Genomic DNA, 21,107 nt, shown 5'->3' with positions numbered 1-21,107 from the left:
TGCTTCTGCGTGGTCTGCAAAATGCTGCCGACTCCGGACCCCGCCTGACACAGCTGAGAGCTGCTGCCACCTGTCTTCTGTGTGGCTGTGAGCAGCCACTGCTCCCAACTTCTTTACGGCTCAGGGACACCTCAAACTGCAGCCATGCCGTCGCTCTTTCCAGTTGTTTGCAGCCTGAGGGCCACCCAATTCCACTTTGCTCCTGCCCTGGTGTTCTCTTAGACGCGCACTCCTCTGCTTAGTATTGAAAGGGACCATGGCGGGAAAGCCCTGTGGCCCCTTCTGATAGCATCCTTCATGTAGCCCTATAAAAGGGCCCTTCAAGTCAGTTCCTCGATGCCTTCACAAAGGTCTGCTAGCACTTTCAAGGTCCTCCATGTTGCCTATTTCATGTTCCTGGTCTCCTGGTTCCTGTGATGTCCTGATCTCTTCATTTTGTCTCTGAATCCATGTCTTCACTTTATTCTTGAATCCAAGTCTTTGTCTTTTTCCCGGTTCCAAGTCCTCATCCTGTCCAGAGTCTTCAGAATCTTTATTTGCTGTTTCAAGTCTTCAGAAGTCCATCTCTCATTCCTGAGTCTGAGTCCTAAGTTCCTAAATCTGAAGCTTGAGTTCCTGAATCTAAGTTCCGAGTTCCTGAATCTAAGTTCCGAGTTCCTGAATCTAATTTCCGAGTTCCTGAATCTAATTTCCGAGTTCCTGAATCCTGTCCTGGTCTTTGAAGTTTTTGTTCCAGCTTTTGCATTGTTCCCGAGTCCTGTGCCTGCACCGCTATTGTCATGGTCCGCGAGCAGCCATGGGTTATGTTGGGAATGCAATGGTGCTGGACCTCCTCAGTGCCTTTCTCTAGTTCCAAGGGTCCAGTGCCTTTGTCCAGTTCCAAGTCTTCAGTGCCTTCATCTAGTTCCAAGTCTTGAGTCTTCGCCTTGTTCCAAGTCTTCCCATTCATGTTCAAGCCTTCATCATGTCTTGTTTTGAGTCCTCAGCCTCTGTCTGTCTTCATGCTCAAACCGCTTCCAAGTGGCAGTCTGAAAGGGCTTTCAAGTGGCCGGAGGGCTACCCCAGAGACTGCATTACATTGCTGGGTCTCCCTTCTTGGTGTGTATTGGATATCCAAGTGTTCCTTTTCCAAGCCAAGTGTGTTCCTAGTTCCAAGACAAGGGTATTCCCGTTCCTGTAAGCTTGGCCTGGATGCGTTCGCCTTCCAGCAGTTTGGACCACAGCCAGCCCTGGGTGTCATGCAGGTCGCGCCACGGTACACAGGCTCACGCTCAAACATCCCTCTGCATTTGCAACAGAAAGGCCTCACAGCAAAAGACATTCCTACATTCATCTCCGATTGATCTCCGGCAAAAACTATCCTGGTCTTTTAAAAGGTTGGGGGACAGGCTGTGACACGCCAATGCAACTCTCCAGCCACCCCCCTCCCCAATAGTGGGCCGCTATATGTGCAGCCGAAGCAGCCATGCAGGCAGCAGGAATGCAGTCCTGTGGGAGACAGCTAGCATGGACAGCAGGGAAGCATACCATGCCGGAGGCCTACTTAAGTGAGGTCGGAGCATGGAATGCCAGGGTAACTGAACGATGGTCCTCTGCCCTCCCAACATGTGGGCCACAAAGATGACTCTTTTTTTTTGTACTGCATCCCACAGCAACAACTCCCTGTGAAAAATGCCTTTGCATAGCATGCACCTCCCCTTCCTGTTCCAGCCACTGATTCCAACTGTCTCCAACCTAATTCCCCTGGGCTGTGGTCATATGCCCAAGTGACCAGGAAGAAGAAGAGGAAAGGCACAAGCAGGAAGAGAAGCAAGGACACAGATGCTGCCGACACCCATGGTCTCCAGCATGCAGGGGACCACAGCATGCTCCATCTCCTAGGTCTGCCCCGCAGTGGTCGGAGAGAGAGCAAAAGGAAAAGATGAGGCTGTGCCACCGTGCCCTGGAAGGCCCCACAATGCACCAAGCACTGCCAGGCAAAGATCTCCCACCATCCATGCCACGAACCTGACACTGCCGCACCAGTCCTACACACTGCCACAGAAAATATCAGGTGGGGGAACACCCAATCCAGTGCCCGGCATCTGGTGCCTGCAGGCCGAGCAGTCATAATGGGGAGGGGTGAGGGGAAGACAGCTTCTCAAAGACATTTTGAATCTGCTGCAATCCAGGGGGATGGTGGAGTGTGGACCACCACACAGAACCCAGAAGGCCAGAGAAACACCAGCCCCAAGACCCAAAACCGCTGGGCCAAAAGGCTCCCCCGTGCCCCAGTAAGCCGTATCGATAAGCCAAAGCTGGAGCTGATCTCCCTCCCCAGTCAGGCAGGCCCAATCATCCGCATTTACCCGAGATAAAAAGGTAGGCTGCAAAGAGGGGTAAGTGTACAGGGGTGTTGAAGGAAGAAGCAATGGATGCAAGCTTCCACCTTGAAACCGCCAAAAGAAAAGGTTGGTGGGAGAACCATTCCCAGTTTAAATTGAGCTCACTGGTACTCCTACCAGACTTTGCACCTCTCTGTGGAGGCAGAACACCTCCACTGATGAGGCCTCCCCCCCCCTGCTTACCTGGGATGTGGATCGGCTCCTAAAAATCATTAATGATTTTTATTTTGTTTTTATCCCCAGGGATATGATTGCCCACTCCAGCCATCAAAGGAGTTTGTAATATTCATCTTTTAGCTATTAACATAGAAACTTTTGCATTCATTTTGTTCATGTTTTTATGGTCTACAAAAAGGTTTTCAATACATGAGCCCCAAATGTCACCCAAAATTTTGTTCTGAAACAAGTCAAATTATAATGTATTCTTTAACTTACTAGTAGCATTTTTTCCATCTCTGCATACCCATTTTTTCAACATCATAAAGCTTTGGGCAGTTAGAGAGTTTGGGTTTTCTACACGAATTTGGTTGATTTCATCCACAGAAAAATTTAATTCTCTTGCCAATTCTGTAAAGCAACAGAAAGGTAAATGGTTATGAAACTAGCAGAATTACATCATTATGGTTATAGATTATTTTATAAATCATCTGAAAATAAACAATCCTTAACTAAATTACACTACTTGACTGTGAGGTCAATTTTAAAAGCATTGCTTGCACAAAAATGCCCACATACGCACGTATGTGAGCCGCATTTGAGCAACACGGATTTTAAAAAGCCGCGAAGTACATGCGTATATGCCCGTGCACGCATAAAAAATAAGAGGGGGGAAATGGGGCGGAGCATAGGCAGAGCATGGGCATTCCGGGGAGGGGTCAACAGTTGTGCACATAACTCTGTATTTTAAAAACGGAGATCACGGCACATGTTGGCTTATTATCCACATAACTTTACTGCTTCTCCAGATGAGGAGAAAGTCTGTAGATCCCAAGTTTTAGGGCTTACAGGACAGGGTGCGGGATCTGGGTCTACTGGGGGGCGTACAAGATGAAGAACTATAAGGATCTTAAAAACCTCATTATCTACTGGGCAAACTGGTAGTCTAACTGGAAAATCTGGGTTGTCCCTCACGCTGGCATGTTTTAATATCTGCCTACATATGCGCAGAAAGCCGGCAAAGTCTTAGGAAAGATACGTGAAATAGGTTTTCTCGAGCAATCTCTTAAGATTAGCCGCATGCTTATGCATGGGAGGTGTATTTTAAACATAAAACTTTTTTTTAAAATATAGAAACACAACGGTAGAAAAAGATCATACAGCCTAATTAGTCTGCCCATCCACACAACTGCTTAGTTCTACAAACCCTACTACTCCTTCAGAGATCCTCTGTGCATGTCCCCTGCACTCTTGAATATAAAAATAGTGTATGGGTCAGCCTGACTGCGTTATGCACTACCCTACTAAGTTCTGAATTCAAGTCTCAGATCTGGCACCTTCACATTTGGGTCAGCAAGGGCTGGAAGTGCTGCTGAAAGCCTTCAAGCCATTGCACAATTATGGGAGCAACATGTGTTCTAAGTTCTGAAGGGAGCTGTGGTCTGTGGCCCTGACTATCAGTGATTGGGGCCTAAGACAACACCACTTGGTCCATATGGGGTCAGTTTATGTGGTATCAGCTTTTCACACTTCCTCTGTTAGAAATGGCAGTGAGTGGGAGTGGGGTAGCTTCTGACAGTTGGAAGTTGGAGGAAGGTAAGCAACCTTTTATTACACAAATCTAAAATTCTTTCTAATGTGTATAGATAAATCTTATTGCACTTTTCCTTTACTTGAATTGTGTAATGTAATTTCTCTTACCATACACCAAGTCATGAGCTGTTGCACGTACTATATCATTTGACCGAACCTAAACAGTAACTATTAAGGCCAGACTGATGTCTCAGGTATAGTGCTGTGCATAGTCATGTGGGAAATGAAGGTTCAGTTCATATGCCGAGCTTCTGTTCCTTGGACATCAGGAGCTGAGAATGTCACTGAACTTACTGACCAGACTTGGAGTGCATATGTACTGGTCTATAGACCCTGGCCCAGGACTTCTACTATCATGGGCAGTCTGGATGGGCCATACATTTTTTTCCTGCCATCATGTTTCTCTGTTTCTTCTATGGCTAGGCCACATAGAAAGGGGTTATAAATGGTGAAAAAATAATTCTTAGCAGTTGCAAATGAAGACTCATAATACAATAACCCTAGCAGAGGTCAGTTCTAGCAGAGCTGGAAGACCAAAGGAGCAGAAGGATATTGCTGGGCCAAAATCAAAGGCTATTGTTAAAAAAATAAATACAGCAGAAAGATCACTATTATATTTAATTATAAAAAGAACCACTTACCTGTCCAGCTAAGTCCCAAATGATCTGCTACAATTGCCATCCTGATATCTGTTCGCTCACATGGACTCTGTGGACCTGTGATGTATAATTATTGATTAAAATTGTTTTGAAGTTTATAAAAACAGAAAACATTTGGCTAACTAGAATATAGATTGCTGCTAGTGCTCAGATTGTTTTAAACATGAACGTGTATCCTAATGACTTACAAAAATGTCTGTAGCACAGCTTGAATTTCCATTTGTGTAAGGCCAAATATTAAGCTATTTATGTAGCTATACATGCTGATACCCTATCTGTTTTACAACACTGAGGTAAATTAGTGGTGAAAACACCTTGAAGAGATCATAGTTATTTTCTGGTTTAACAAAGTCAAATTGTCACATTTTTAAGAAAATGCTCCAGTTCCCTTTACATCAATCTCTTCAGCGTGCTTCACTAGTTCTCTATGGTGTAGCATTTGCTTAAAGAAAGAACAAAGACTATAAGACAGCACAGACAAACGATGACAAAATGGTAACTACAGTAAGTCACTTCCACAAACAATCACAACAGTTCATGCACTAAGGTCAACAAGTTGAAAGTTTTACAAACTAGGCTTGATCTCCACAACATGAGCCTTGAGAGCTCCAGAAACCTGACTGCCTTCATTCTCACCAGTCCTCCTACTGCTCCTTCTCTCACTGTCGGCCTTTTCAATCTTTGATTTTAAAGATGCTGCCTCTGTTCTCATATCTCTAGCAGACCTCGTTGTAACGGAAAGCTGGAAAACTTGAGTGGCTTCAGATAATGACGTGTTCCTTGACGTACTGTCTTCATCATCGGACATCTCTGACTGCATCTTTTTCTCTTCATCAGACAGACGATCCACAAGTTTTAATGTCTCACCACTAATTCCCTTAAAATATTCAATAGAATGTTTACACACCTCACTAAACTGATTTTTCCTTACTTTAACTGTTGCAGTGGTAACAGAGGAAGATCTTACCTTTACTGGTAATTTGGAAGGGACCTGTTTCACCTTTCCTTTCTCTGATTCTCCTTTCTCTAAATGCCCTTGCTGCCTTGGTACTGTTGTTTTTCTAGGTATGGCCAGGTTACCTCTATTAATGTTTTTCACCGGAATCTTAGACTTTACGTCTAGACTGGGAGAAGGATCAATTTTATTTGTTCTATTGTTTTTACTAATCGGTTTCATTTTACTCATTGCATTATTTGCAATACTATTCTGAGGAAGAATCCCTTTCATTGAGGAGGATTTTACTGGTAGTTTTGACTTTGATTTAATCCTTACATGATCTGTTGACTTTTGCTGATCGCCATGCTGTTTTTGCCTATCTCTTGCACAGCATCCTTGAGGGGTCCCTATACATTTGTCTGAACTGCATTTGACTTGACTTGTTTTTTGTATGGGATGCTTGTTTTCAGAATATGATCTAGGCACTTCACTACTGGTGTTACTTACATTAAAAACTGAACAATCCAAATTGTTGTTATTATTAAAATTATCTGTTTCTGTCTTTCTAACAATTTTCTGGATATTTGCTGAACTTCCAAACCCCACTACATTTTCATTTTCTAAACTTGGACACCCTGCTATCACAGTTTCTAGCTTATCTGGCACTTCACCAAGGCCATCCTTCTTCATAGTCATGGTGGAAGCAGAAATTCCCATTTTTATAGGTGTGCGTAATTTTGGATCAACTTTAGAAGTGTTAATAGTTGCTGATGATTTCTCCAGTGAATTACTACTACATGTTGCTTCCAGACATTCTCCACTTGCCTGGAAGGTAGGTTTATGTTCAATTGGTATTGCCTCTATTTGTCTTTCTAATTTTGTTTCTACAGTGCTGTCCCCTGACTGTGGTTGTGTGATGGTAGTGACTGTATTTTGATCCCTTTCCCCAGTGTCCCCTGACTTCCCTTCAGAAGTATGCTCACCAATCTGGAAAAATTGGAGTCTTTCTTCAACAAAATCCCTCTTGCTCATGTCAATTGCACCACTGCGAGTCATCTCAAACATCTTCCCTTCATGAAATGGGAAGGGATTGGGCTCACTAGTTGGAGTGCTTTCATCTGTTGGGGTTCTGGCTGGAGTTGTATCTGGTGTTGTTGCTTGGGATCTGTCTTCTACAAGCAAGCCAAAGGGCTTAGGTTCATCATCTTTTGATTTTGCCTCAAACACTTCATCCTCCCCTGGTTTACTAGACCAAGGGTCAAAGTCTAGACTTTTGGTAGCTACTGTTTTAAAAGGGGTTGCAAATTCATCATCTACTTTGTAACTGAAGTATGTATCAGGAAATACAGTTCTATCTGGGTGTCTTCCTTCCAAAGTGAAAAATTGTGCACCCGACTTCTTATCAGCTTGATCGGTTTTCTTGTCAGAATCTAAGACTTTTTTACATGGCTTGTATTCTTCAATTCCTACCTTTCCTTCCTCTTCAATAACTTCAAGTTTACTTTGACTAAAACTTCGATCACTGGGCTTTAAAATACCTTCTGTAGTCCACAAATCTTTTTTAGTTTCTACTGCTGGACTTGGAAGCTTAGAATCATTCTCGGTTAAACCATCATCTTCATCTTGCAAATCATAACCATCTAGAGAATCAATTTCTGTTGCATCTGTATCATGTGAAAATTCTGCAGTGGTTGCTATAGAACACTCAGTAACAGACTGGTCATTGTTCCCATTTTGTACTGTCTCATTCTGTGGTGAATCAAATCCAATATCAAATTCATTAGCCTTTCCAGAATCTAGATCTCCCATTTCTTTTTGGTTACCATTCTTCCCTGAAGTTTTAGATTTTGAAGCTTTCTTCTGATCACCTTCATCTTCTTTCAGCTTAAATGTATACTTTTTTAAAGGAACAGGTTGAAAGATTGATTCATCGTCACTGGAATCACTGATATCTGCTCCGGAAGGGATGGGAGATGGTGGTTGTACTCGTATGACTGGTTCAGCTGAAAGATACTTGTCTTGCTCATCCTGAAGATTTACTTCTATCATTTCCATCTCTCTATCAGTAGAAGAGTGGTATTGCTTGGTTGAGATAGCTTGCTCTACATCCAATGGTGGTGGAGGAGGAAATTCAATATAGGCAACTCTATTATCTTTTATTCTTTTATTAGAGTCTTTGTTAACATTGTTATGCAATTTGCTATCTGTTTTTGTGGCTTCTGCACTTGTATGTTTTACAGAAGGTGACTTAATCTGTTCCTCATCCTCTGATTCCTCAGACACTTCAGGTATGGGACTTGGTTTGCCTGGTATGTAAGCTATTAGTGAGTCAGGTGTTTTGGATGTAAACTCATAGCTCACTTCTTCTGAACTAGGTGTTTCTGGTGTTAAAGGGCTTTTACCAGAACTGTCTATAAATGAAACTTGCTCTAGTGTGTCATCTTCTGGACTACCTTGGGGAGATGGAGGTTGTTTTTGTGGTTTAACTGTATAAACTGTTCCTCTTGTTTCTTGCACTGTCCTAATTTCCTGACTTAGAACTCTTTTAACATTTCCCTGTTGCACCTCTCTCTCATGCTGCTTTCCTACTTGCACAATACTGATATAAACTGGTAAGGTTTTTATCTCCTTATCCTTCTCTGTCTTTGCTAACAGAGCAACTTTTTCTAAATAATCAACAGGTGTAGGATCAAATAACTCACTTGAGGGGGATTCTTTTACTGGACTAAACTCTAGGGAGTCAGGAGATTTAGTAGGGGATGTTTCTGTCTCATCATAACAAGGACTTAACCCCATATAACCTTGGTGTTTGGTCATTTTATTGTTTTCCAATTGTTTATTTTGTCCATCTTCCACAGAGGTGGACTGCTGTTGATTGACTTTCTGTTTATTTAAACTGAATGCAGAATCTTTGGGTGACAATAGTTCAAGTTTCGATTCTTTTGATATATCAAAATGGCCAGCAGAGACGTGCATTGTCCTTCTTTCTTCAGTAACTCTGATCGGGATGTGCGAAACATTCAAGCCTTCCTTTTTCTTTGTAGTCATATCCAACACTTCATTGGTGTGTTTCACTTCTTTCCCAGCCAGTTCTGTGTACAAAACCTTCTTTGATGGAGACTGAACATAAACTTCCTTACTTTCCTTTGACTGGGCCCCATTTGTTGACAATGTAGGCTCTTTCTGTGTCACAGGAAAAATGTTCCTCTTTTTTACTTCATTATTGTCAGGATGAGAGCCATTAGTTTCTTTAACAGCATCTTGAACGAGAACATGGGTACGTTTTTCTTTATATGGTTTTTGATTAGAAGCTGCAGAATTTTCCCATGTCCTATACATTTTTTTGTCCCAGGCTCTTTCTGTCCCAGATTCTGAACAGACACTATACACCAAGTCTCTGGCCTGCTGTTGCTGCTCAGAGAATATATCTTGTGCAGTTTTGCTTGATTTTTCAGTTCTGCGATTCCATATATCTGAAGCACACCTGGTTTCTGCAGCAGTTTCTTTACATAAAGCAATATCATCTTTATTTTTCACTGAAGCAATTTCTTTTGGTGAAAGTGCATTTACACTGGGTTGTTGCTTTTCTTTTGTGTAAAACTGCAAAACAGGTAGTTTGCTTTCCTGCAATTTCTTAACGGGGATTTTAGAGGGACTTGCTTGCTTCTTATCTTCTTGAGGAATATCTTTACCTTTGGGACTTATACTTTGCTCAAATTTTAATCTAATTGAATTCAGTTTTGACTGTTTTAGCTGAAATCCATATTGTGAACCTTCAGGTGCTTTACTCTGTTGGCCATTTCCTTTGTGTTCTATAATATTTTTATAGTCTTCAGTCTGTTGTGCAAGTATTCTCCTTTCTGGGCTGCTAGGTAAACTAGAAGCTTTCCTTTCATCTGCTATATGAAAACTTTTCCCATCTTGGTCAAACTGTCGTGTTTTAGTCCAGTCATCACTTGATGTTAACAATATCTTTTCAGGACTACTGCTTGCAGAATTATGACCTGAACGCATTTCTTTGCCATTTTTATGATGAGGCTTTTTCTCTGGCGATTGTAGTTCATCATTCAGCTTTTCTGTTTTGTCACGAAAAAATTGTGATACTTCAGTCAACTTTTCTTCTGCCTCTTTAACAGTCCTGTCCACCCTGTCTTCATATATTAACTTTTCTCTACCTCTGTCTAATCTGTCCTCAGTAAAGCGCATCCACATTGCATGTTTTGGAATACTAACATCTCCAGTATAGTGTAAAACTGTTACTTTATCATAATGCTCATCTTTAGGTAGTTTACCTATACCATTTTCAGAAACATCTTTATAGATTTTGGAGAGAATTTCTCTTTTGGGGCCAGTAATTACTTTTTCTCTGAATGGTTTATCAGAGCCCTGCAACTCTGAACTAAGGGGGAGAGTATGGTCAGTAACTGATTCCTCTGTATCAGAATGAGACACATCTAATTTTTCAGAAAGAAGCATTTTTTCAGCAAACCTATAGGACTCCCCTCTTAGTTCTGAGAGCTCATCGTCATGATACTCTATTGAGTGTTGACTTAAGAGCTTCAATGTTTTATAAGAGTCATCAGATATAAGTTGAGCTGAACTAGGACGGCTATCTTCTTCCTGAGACACTGGTGTGTTTACTCTTGAAGATTCTAGGTAAGAGGGCAGTGATTCTTCAGCTGTGAGTTCTTCTTCTTCTGGCTGACCTTGTTCTTCTGAACAAAGAAAAGTGTCATGTTTCATTGGCAGAACATCTTTAATGTTAGTATCTCCCTGATTTAAGTCTCTCTGATAAACATACATTTCCTTTTCTGGATGCTTTTTGGTTTCTTTAATAATGACTTCAGTAGGCTCAACTTGGTTACCTTTTTCTATATGGACCTCTATAATACGCTCCAATTTGGGTTTCAATTTGGTGTCTCTCTCTGCATGTTGTGGAGAAACTTCAACACACTTTGGAACATCTGAGGCTACTGAAGATTTGTGCTCAAACAGACCTGCCAACTCTTTTGAAGGATCGCGTCCTGATTGAAAAGCTTTCATTATGTCATGAACAGACATTGTTTCTTCAATTCGTTCTGATGTATTTTCACTAGGTGGAGGTTTATGATAAACCATTCTAGTGGTAGTGGTAATGTGTGTTTCTTCTTTGACACGTACACCTTTTCCCAAAGCACATTTGTGGTCGTCATCTTCACTACTGGCTTTCATTTGGAATGTTCTAACTTTTTCCTTAATAGAGCCAGTAGGCTTTTGCTCCAACTCATTAACTGCAGGTGTAGGCCTCAATAACACAGGTTCCTCAGTCTGCGATTCTGGAATTTCTTCTGATGAATGTTCATAGCTGCGTATCACACGAACTACTTCTGTTCTTGTTTCTGTAATCACAGGAGGAATGGGTACATCATGAAAGAGTGGTTTAGGGCCTGTGCTTTCTGCACTTTGTGGGGCTGAAGGGGTCTTTTCACTTCTTGTTTCAAAACCACTGTCAGACAAAGGACTCTTATCTTGGTCATGCTGAGAAAAATCATCAGGAGATTCTAAAATAATATCTGTCCCTAAGATAGAATCTGCAATTTTACATAATTCCTTTTCAGAAGCAGATGACCTCATAGAGGCTGGAGGCATTTTCAGTTTATTTTCTTGTAAAGCAATTGCTGGTTTCAAAATCCTTTTTTGCCTCTCTTCACCTTCTTTCTTTCCATCCTCATACTTGTACTTCAGGGTGGAAAATGAATTACTACCAATGTCATTTGTCAAATAATCAATGACTTTTGCTAAGTTATAATCCTTTTCTGACATAGTTCTAGCTTTTATTTGCACTTTATCTGGTGCAGATATAGGGTGACATGTATTAGCATACTGTCTTGCTTCCTCAATTTCTTCACTGCTGAATTCTACCCATTCATCTTCAGGTGAGTGCCCTTTATCACTTGTTGATGTGTTTGCCATTTCTTTATTTGCTAAAAATACATCTTTCTTTAATATCTCACTAACTTTTACTAAGTCCTCTTTCACCTTCTCAACAATTTTAAAAGGCTCCTCATCATCAATTCTAACTTCCTTTGTTGGTTGGGACTGAAATGGCTTGTCCTCTGTTGTATCAGTCTGTAATATTGCAGTCATCCTTATTAAGTCTTCTTTCATGTCTGCAACATCTTTCAATATCTCCTGACTGGAAGATAAGGAAGATGGTGTGGATAACTTAAGAGCAGAGGGTGCAAGAAACAAGGAAGATTTTATTGGAGATGAAGTTCGGCTAAAAGGTGGCTGAATGCGTGTCTCTGTAGTCAATGTTTTAATAGGTGACAACAATGCAGCTGCTGATTTTGTAAGTGAAGTAGATTCTGGGAGTTTCTTTAATGCTGGTTCTGACAAAACATTGACTACAGAGTATACTGGTACTGTTATTGTTGATGATGTTACTGATGAGGTAGTTGCAGATACTGACGACCTAAGGGATGTGTAAAGTGTGCCTGTAGTAGGAGTTCTTATTGACTGAAAAGCTGAAGGTGCTGAGGACGCAAATGACCTGAATGGGGAATATGGCACTGTGGTACTAACAGTAGTAGGACAAACTTTCTCAGCTGCATCAGTGACTGCACGAACAGTACAGCTTTCAGATTTTGTAGCAGCAGAGATTTTGCTTTGCAAACTGGTTGTCGAGCCTGACAATAAATTTGCAGACAAAGGATATTTCAGAGGTGAAGCAGACCCATTAACCAAGGTTACTTCTGGTTGTCCAGTCCCTGTTTTCACAGAAGACAGAGAAGATGTCATTAGGACTTTTGACGATGTCACAGCATCAACTGTGGACTTAGCAGGAGATGCAACTGACTTTAATGGTGAAGACAAATGTGGTCCTGCTGATGTGATGATAGATTTAAATGGCAAGCTTGAAGAATACATATTGATATTTGATTTTGGAGATGCTGGAGGTGTCATGGTAATAGATGACCTTTCCAACAAAGATCCCGCAGTAGTCACGGGAGATGTTCTAGAAGGAAATGTTGAAGCAGATCCGAGTCCCTTTAAAGTGGCAGCTTCAGTTATTGTGGGAGCTCTGATTGGTGAACCAGAGGAACCTTGGATAGTATATGTAGATTGTGACACAACAGTTTTTATTGGTGAAGAAATTGTCCGAAATGATCTAATTGGAGATATTACATCACTGACTGATTTAACTGACGATGTTGTAGAAGCTCCTAGTGTGGATTTGATTGGTGAAGCAGACGAAGCAGACCAAATAGATTTTAATGGGGATGCTGTTGGAGTATTAGAAGATGAACTTGATAAGGAAGTAAAGCCCGATTTGCTGTGTCCAGGCACTGTAATTGGAGCAGTTGTCCATGACTGGTATGGTCTTGTTGGAAAGACTGGCTTGTATGAATATGCAGCAGGTAAGGATCGTGTTGCTCCCGCACTCCGCTCAATGGGTTCTTTGATATTTAAAGCAAAATTAAATGTAAAAATCAACAAAAATGATTGAAAAAATAGAGAGACCAGAGGAAAAAATTGGTCAGTAAAGTTTGCAATATTATAAATGCAAGTACAATTTTTTGTAATAATTCAAATGAAATGGATGAAGAGAATGATGAAGGAAAAATAAATGATGATTCACTCGGTCATGAATGGGGCAAAAATAAAACATGAAATGACAAACACACACAGCAGTTAAGTTCCTCAACAATGGAAAACAGAGAAAACAGACAAAGACGCCACAATGTTTTTAAGAAAAAAACAAAAATAAAAGATCTATTCTTACTTCCTATTGACTTTCTGATGTGGTGGTTTTGGTATATTACTGGCTACTCCATTCTGCCTGCAGAAATACGTCTTTTATGCTACTATAATTATAAAAATTTACTGTTTTAATAATTTATCTTGTTTGTTCTCCAGTTTACTATATACTGTATCAATAGACAACATGATAAGCTGCATGGACAAATATTAAATTACTATTTTTTTTTTAAAGAAACCATTCAAAACTATTTCATGCAGAATCCAAACTACTAGTAGTTGTCAGGCACTTAATGGAAAACTGTGAAGCAACTGGCATAAGTTCCACGCTATCTCCCATGCACAACCCAAGTACGCTGCGCATTCACAAAGCCAATAAGAACCAAGAATTTTCTTAAACATTTTTAAACATAAAATGTCACTTTTTTCATGCAATATTCTTGTTGATCAAACCAAAAGCAAAATGTTAGATGAGATGAGTTTAAAGAGCATTTGTCAGAACATAAAAAATGTAAAATATGACTTTCGGTAAATGTGAGCAAGCAGAGACCTATTCATGCAAAACATGTTGTGTCAAAACAAGCATATGGGATGTTACATTTTATATGCTGTGTTATGCAAAACACCAATTTATTCAATCATTTTTTTTCTCACAAGGCAATTTAAAAGAAGAGTATTTTATTTCTATTAAATTTAATGCTGATTATTTTTTTGCTTCAAAAAATATAATACTTTAATTTTCACTAACTAATATGCTGAAGTAATTTCTCTGCCTGAACCCTTGCTGTGACACTGTCTGTAGCATGGTTTTCCAATCAGCTAAATGAAGGTACCACCTTAGTTTGGATAACAACACGATATTTCCAGAAAAAATTCAAAGTAGCAGCAAAGTTCAAATGAGGCAATCTGGAGAAAAGATTAAAGAATAAAGCCCCAGATCATTGAGGATTATTACTTTTATCCTGATCATTTTGAACCAGTTTCCAGTAGTGGAACTGATGGGGAATACCTAGGTTACCCGCACAATTTCAGACAGTAATTGAAAATAGCAATCTTAACGCTCATCTATCAAATCAAGATTTAAATCAACAAAGGGAAATGCAACATTTGGATTGGATAAACAAGATTATTATGTTATGTGTAATCTTTATCATATAATACATGCACCCAAATAGTTTTAATTTTCATAAACTGTTTTGTTTTGCTTCAGTTGGTAGGGGTGAGGGAAGAGTGGAAAAATTGTACAGACATTTCCCTCTGCAAAGCACAAGGACCATCTGCAGAACGAATGTACAGAAGGTATGAAGCTGGCCTGAACCCTGCTGGCTTGGATTACTATTTTTATTTTTTTTTTTAGTTTTAGCAAGAAGGAATGACAATTCTTTAACTGATTCAGTGCTATTATTATAAAGGTACCTATATATCTAGATATAGATACAGCATAGTACCGAACCTAAGGGTAAGCACTCGAGGACCTTTAGGACACATACATTATATATTTAAACACATAGTTTAAATATTTGTTTACCTTGTTTAACTCTGTTTCATTTTGTTACACATGTTTATCATGTATTATATACTATATATACATCGTTTGGCACTTTTTCGGCCCTCTCGGCCTCCTTTGCCTGCTCTCTCCCCGTCCCCCTTCCTGTTTATTGTAATTTCCACCTGCTCTCAGTTATTATGTAAACCGGCATGATGTCCCCCACTAATGTCAGTATATAAAACCAATAAATAAATAAATAAATAAATAAATGTATACTACCTTCCCATTCTCTTGGCCACGACTGGAGCATTTCTGAGGCTATATGATGGTAAAGGCCTCAATTCCCCAAGGAAATAAAGACAAAATTGCCTTTAAAAAGCAGACAATGGTGCAGCCAAGCCAGATTCAAAATGAGGGAAGATGATAGGGCTATGTGACCTAGCACAGAGAAGTGGGCAGCCCTCTAGAGAGGAGAGGTGGCAACTCTGGCAGGTGCCAGTAAAGGATAGAAGCAGCAGATCTATACAAGTGCTGACAGAAGAGAAAAGCAGTGGATTTCTACAGGTGCTGGCAGAGAGGAGAAACAGCTGATTGTAGAGGAGGTGGTCGGTTGGGCTATTTCCGCGATTCTGTGGCAGGGCACAGATTCTGCAGCTAGTACTGCGGCTGCAGAATCACAATAAACTGGGGGCCCTGCCTACATGCTCCAGAAATGAACTGATTTTGTTTTTTTAAAATACTCTATAATGGTATTTCAGGTTATGGGAGATTATAAATAATAAATCTTTGTACCAGTAAGTTGCCATATGTTATGGCAGTAATTGTTAAGTCCCAGACAGCTTGCAATTGTATATGTACTATGTGCCCACGGATTTGCAAGCTCATTTTCAAAGGAAAAATCTTTGCAAAGTTACTCCTCGAAAATCTGGGGCTGAAGGTAATGCAGGCAACTTTTAGCCTTCCCCTGCCACCAGCTCTGCCCCTTTTCGCTGTGGCTGTCATCAAGTCCACTGACTTTTAGCCACAAAAGTAGGAATTGTGGTAGAGGAGGAGAAACAATTTTCAAAATACTGTTTTACATGGAGAAACCTGCTTTTACCCACATATAAACCTTTTATTTTTCTTCAATTTCTTTTAGTTTGAATTTTGCAAACAAGAAATTGAGTCCAGAAATTGAATATAACAAGCAGACATCTGAAAAATCCCTTTCCTCAGTGCCACTGAAAGGACGTGCGTGATGGCACTACATGTGGGTTCTTTTAGCCATACAGAGGAGGTGATGCCAGGGGCACGGTTAGGTTGGGAAGGGAGCGCACGCACACACAGATTGCATTTTCAAATATTTGCTCGCACACACTTCCTGCAAAATTCTGTGCCTAGATACAACTGCTGCAAATGTCTACGGATACTTTGTCTCTGTGCAAGTTTCACTGCAAAACTCCATGCGTACTTTCACTTTGAAAATTGGAACCAAGTGCATAGGCTTAAAAATATCTGTGGACTTTGCCCAGTGAGGACAGTTTGAAAAATGTTCCCTTTATTAATGAAAGGCAGCTTCTTGACAGGAAAACAGCAAAAAAAAAAACAAACCAAACCATTAAAAGTATCCTGTTTTATATAAATATACGCACAAATTTGCTATGCTCTCAAGGCTCTTGTGCAGAAAGTTGTAGCTAACTTTCCCTGGGAGCACTGGGACGCCAATACACCTCCCAGTGCTCCAAGAGTCATGGCTTAAAGGGGGCGATCTGCCCCAACTACCACTTCCCGCAATGTGGAAAAGACCTCTAATCCCACCCCCACCCCCCCAAGGAGGTAGTCAAAACTGTAAAAAAAAAAAAAAAAAAAAAGGTTTCTTTTGTAAAACCCCTGGGGCATGGGCCTTCCCCCCAACCCTTCCTCTGGAGGCTACCACCCCACTCCCCAACCTAGTTCATCTTCCCTACCCCCCTGGACTTCCAAATTAGCCCTGACGGTCTAATGGGGGCCCAAAGCATCCCCCTAGGCACTGGGCTGTGTGGCGGCCATTTTCCAAAATGGGTCTGGCCAGCAGTTTTCCTTTGCCCCTACCATGTGAATTTGTGGGTGGAGTAAAGCCATGGTGTTTTTCAGGACAATATTTTATTGCTGGGGAAAATCCTGCGGGGCTTACAAAACTGCAGTACTCTGGGAAAAATACCATTGCTTAGTAAATGGGGCACCAAGCTTGTACCCGAGGTAATGGAGACCAAAGTGACTTGCCCAAGCTCACAAGCATGTCAGAAGGATTTCAGCCTTGGCTTCTCTGGTTCAAGCCTGATGCTCTAACTACTAGGCTACTCCGCCACTTCTGGAGTTTGCTAGACAAAACCTGAGATTTAAATATTTCCTGCTGCTCCCTGACTAAATTTTGACTGATAACGAAATTAAAAAAGTTGCTTGTCCCAATGGAAAGAGGTAAATCGTGGCGCGCCCCAGGGATCTGTCCTAGGACCAGTTGTTGTTTAACTTAGTCATTAATGATCTGGAAAAGAAAGCAATAAGTGAAGTGATGAAATCTGCAAATGCCTGAATCCAGAAGGCTTCTTCGTCTCCAGTTTCTGCCTTCGGCGTTCCTGCTTGATCGCTTTACATATTCCCAATGTGCTCCAGCTTTCAGCTGTTCAAGGTTTCTCACTTCTTGTTTGTATCAGAGGCTACTCCCACTTCTCATGTCTTGCTGGCTACCGGCAACTGGGGGCTCAATCCGAGGGGGAGGTGGTTGGCATAGTTGGAAATTTTTTTTTTTTTACTGTCAGATGCCTGGCTTTGCCTCTCCAGATTTTAGGCCACTCATTCCCGGGGCAACCCAGAGATGACTGAATTCTCATCAAGCTCTGGCCAATATAGGCTCCACCAAGCTGGCTGTATGTTTGGAAGCCCAGGATAAGCTCCTGGGAGAGTTAAACCAATGCCTGGTAAGCCTGCAGGAGCAAGTTAATGTGGAAAAGGTACAGAGAAGGGCAACCAAAATGATAAAGGGGATGGAACAGCTCCCTTATGAGGAAAGGCTGAAGAGGTTAGGGCTGTTCAGCTTGGAGAACAGACGGCTGAGGGAGGATATGAGAGAGGTCTTTAAGATCCTGAGAGGTCTTGAACAAGTAGATGTGAAGCAGTTATTTACACTTTCGGATAATAGAAGGACTAGGGGGCATTCCATGAAGTTAGCAAGTAGCACATTTAAGTCTAATCGGAGAAAATTCTTTTTCACTCAATGCACAATAAAGCTCTGGAATGTGTTGCCAGAGGATGTGGTTAGTGCAGTTGGTGTAGCTGGATTCAAAAAAGGTTTGGATACGTTCTTGGAGGAGAAGTCCATTAACTGCTATTAATCAAGTTTACTTAGGGAATAGTCACTGCTATTAACTACATCAGTAGCATGGGATCTTCTTAGTGTTTGGGTAATTGCCAAGTTCTTGTGGCCTGGTTTGGCCTCTGTTGGAAACAGGATGCTGGGCTTGATGGACCCTTGGTCTGACCCAGTATGGCAATTTCTTATGTTCTTATGCTTGGTTAAAACCTCCACCCAGAGGCCTCTGGATCACAGCTGCAGCAAGTTCCTCCTTCCACTCCTATACCCCCTGCAGCTGTGGAGCTCCTGGCTTTTCATAGTGTTTTTTTTTTTTTAAACAAATCACCCTGCTCCAACAGTGTATCTTTTTGAGGACCTCAAAGAAGCTAACTAGTGTGTGAGCAGACCTGATGAGCGACAGTTCTTCTCAGGAAGATGGTATACTTTCATATCACCATAGCACTCTTACGATTTATATTAGACTTAGAATTTTATTTTTAAAAGTGAATTAAACTCAACGAATTGCATGATTTGTGTGTACATGGCAGCCATGTGCATATTTCAGAGTGAATTCAGCCCTGCCCAGATTTAGTTCGCCAGTTGGTAAATAGCCAAATATTGTGTTTCAACAAAAATGTATTTTCGTATGAGCAGATTTTGATTGCTATCTGGCATATTTTTGTATAGCCAAATACTTATTTGGCCTGGCAAGAAAAAGAGATATTCAGAGCAGCAGAGAGACAAAACCACCATAGATGCTTAATGACCCCTGAGCTCACAGGCCCTGTGAGAAGCAGTCACAAGATGCCTTAGTCCTTACACTCACTGTCATCTTTTTACATTGTGACCATTTCCATCATGATCACAGGGTTGGTGGAGCAGGGATTGAACATCAGAGGTCTGCAGTAATGGGGATCAGGCACTGGAGAGCCACAGGGAGGAGGGGCAGAGAGTGGACTTTGGGCAACCACTGAGAGAGGAGGGAATTTGAGGATGGCATGGGGAAGGGAGAAGAAATTTTCCACCCCCAGATTTTTGTTGCCCTAGGCATAGGCCTAATAAGCCTATATATAAATCCAGGCTTGACTATGAACTCATCATTCGCACCGCTTAAGACAGTGGATCGAGCACTCACCCAATAGGACTGTGTTTCTTGGATCCTTAGCACACATTTAGTCAAAGAGGGAGCTCTGCCTTAATATATTGATATCATGGCAGGAACTAGGAAACATTAGCACTACATCCATCACTATTATGCAATGGTCACAAGACATCTGAATTTTCAAACTATGGTAATGTTTACGGTTCTGGTAGAGGGTTTACTGGCTCCTTTGAGGAACCAAACCTATATCAATGCAATCAATAGCTCTGATTACATTAGAGAACTGAGCTGTCTCATATAAATCCTTTTTGCTTCTCCTTCTCTTTTCAGAGATCCTGAATATAGTCAAACTTATAGGCAAGTATGGCCTCCAGAAAGAAGACAACACATCTGGAGACAGAGGATTGACTGATGTCAGCAGTGTCTCCTGCCATCACCTCGAAGGAGCCAGTAGCCAGATAACACAGGGCAGAACAGTTATCACTTTAATCTTAATAGACAAGTTGTGATTGTGGTAGATACAGGGAAGGTTTGGTGTACCTGATGATGTACATAAAAAAAAAAAGGGTGCAATGTTAGAGCGCCTGACTGGCCTAAAATGCATATCTATCTCAGTTAGATTGCTCTTTTTATGCAGATTGCTATTAATTGTGAGAGACAGTCATAATATCTATTGCAGTGCCAAGTGACTACTTCCTAACTCCAGTTTGTCCTACCAGACCAATACTGCCATACTTGCTGTGGTGCTCATGGTACTGTCTCTTTAAAAAGTAGCCAAAAGGGCTCTGAAATAGGACCTTGGGCAATCTCTATCCTTGACACTTCTTTTTATTCCATTCCACTAGAATATGAAAGAGTAAAATGAAAAAAGGTGGCACAGCCCAGCTCCCAATGCTTTTCAATGGAGCGAAAAAAAATCAATAAATATGAAAATAATGTGAGCTGCATAGCCAAAAGAAAAGTCACCCAGACTTACTCCTGTTCTGAGCATTAGGACCCACCAGCAGGCAAATAACTACTTGGATTCATTAATCACTTATTTGAATATGAAATTCAAAAAAAAGAAATTTATGGCAGAAAAGAATAGCAGAATATAAACAAAGGTTAATTGTAGCTTCACAATGAGAAAGAAGTATAACAAATTTGAAATAGCAGCAAAAATCACATTTCAATTTAGCAATAAAAAGGACTAACTTTAGATAGATCAACCAACACTGACCTAAGCTCTACCAACAACATAGCAGAAATACTACCCTGTTTCCCCGAAAATAAGACAGTGTCTTATATTAATTTTTGCTACCAAAGATGCACTAGGCCTTATTTTCAGGGGATGTCTTATTTTTCCATGAAGAAGAATTCACATATATTGTTGAACAAAAAAATGAACATTTATTATATTCTGAATAGTTGTCTGGTTATGCTGGTTTGTGATGACAACTAACTGTGAATCCTGCAGGGTAAAAAAATCACAGCTGCATGCTCTGGTGTTCTGTGCGACGGGCATGCTCCCAAATAAAAACTTTGCTAGGTCTTACTTTCGGGGGAGGTCTTATATTTAGCAATTCAGCAAAACCTCTACTAGGTCTTATTTTCGGGGAAACAGGGGTAGTGACGAACTCAAAATATGTAACACTGTAGCAAAATAGTTTACAGCAGAACTTTTAAGGCAATTGGATGATGCCACTCAGTTTCCATAGTTAGTTTAGCTGCTTTGAGTTCTGGGTTGGGCATTAAAAG

The 21,107-nt window shown here is 40.9% G+C and overlaps 1 protein-coding gene and 1 long non-coding RNA gene across 3 annotated transcripts in view; one reads left to right on the top strand and one right to left on the bottom strand.

Annotated features, from left to right (window-relative positions):
* Window positions 1-21,107, bottom strand: part of ANK3 (ankyrin 3) — a 1,160,209-nt gene that overhangs the window by 123,966 nt on the left and 1,015,136 nt on the right. The window contains exons 37-39 of one of the 2 annotated variants that reach the window (XM_029609755.1): window positions 5,429-13,168; window positions 4,775-4,849; window positions 2,820-2,951 (exon numbers count right to left, since the gene is read on the bottom strand). In XM_029609755.1, coding sequence (XP_029465615.1) covers window positions 2,820-2,951; window positions 4,775-4,849; window positions 5,429-13,168 — 7,947 coding nt within the window. The remainder of the gene's footprint in view (window positions 1-2,819; window positions 2,952-4,774; window positions 4,850-5,428; window positions 13,169-21,107) is intronic. The other variant, XM_029609754.1, reaches the window with a different exon arrangement.
* LOC115095697 lies at window positions 11,559-19,934 on the top strand. Its single transcript, XR_003857850.1, has 3 exons — window positions 11,559-11,644; window positions 14,680-14,768; window positions 19,701-19,934. It is a non-coding gene; the product is annotated as an uncharacterized LOC115095697 (long non-coding RNA).

Source organism: Rhinatrema bivittatum, chromosome 7 (genome assembly GCF_901001135.1).
Source record: "Rhinatrema bivittatum chromosome 7, aRhiBiv1.1, whole genome shotgun sequence".
In the NCBI taxonomy this organism is placed as follows: domain Eukaryota; kingdom Metazoa; phylum Chordata; class Amphibia; order Gymnophiona; family Rhinatrematidae; genus Rhinatrema; species Rhinatrema bivittatum.
Note: the sequence above shows the minus strand (reverse complement) of the source record. Positions and strands in the feature narration are given on the sequence as shown.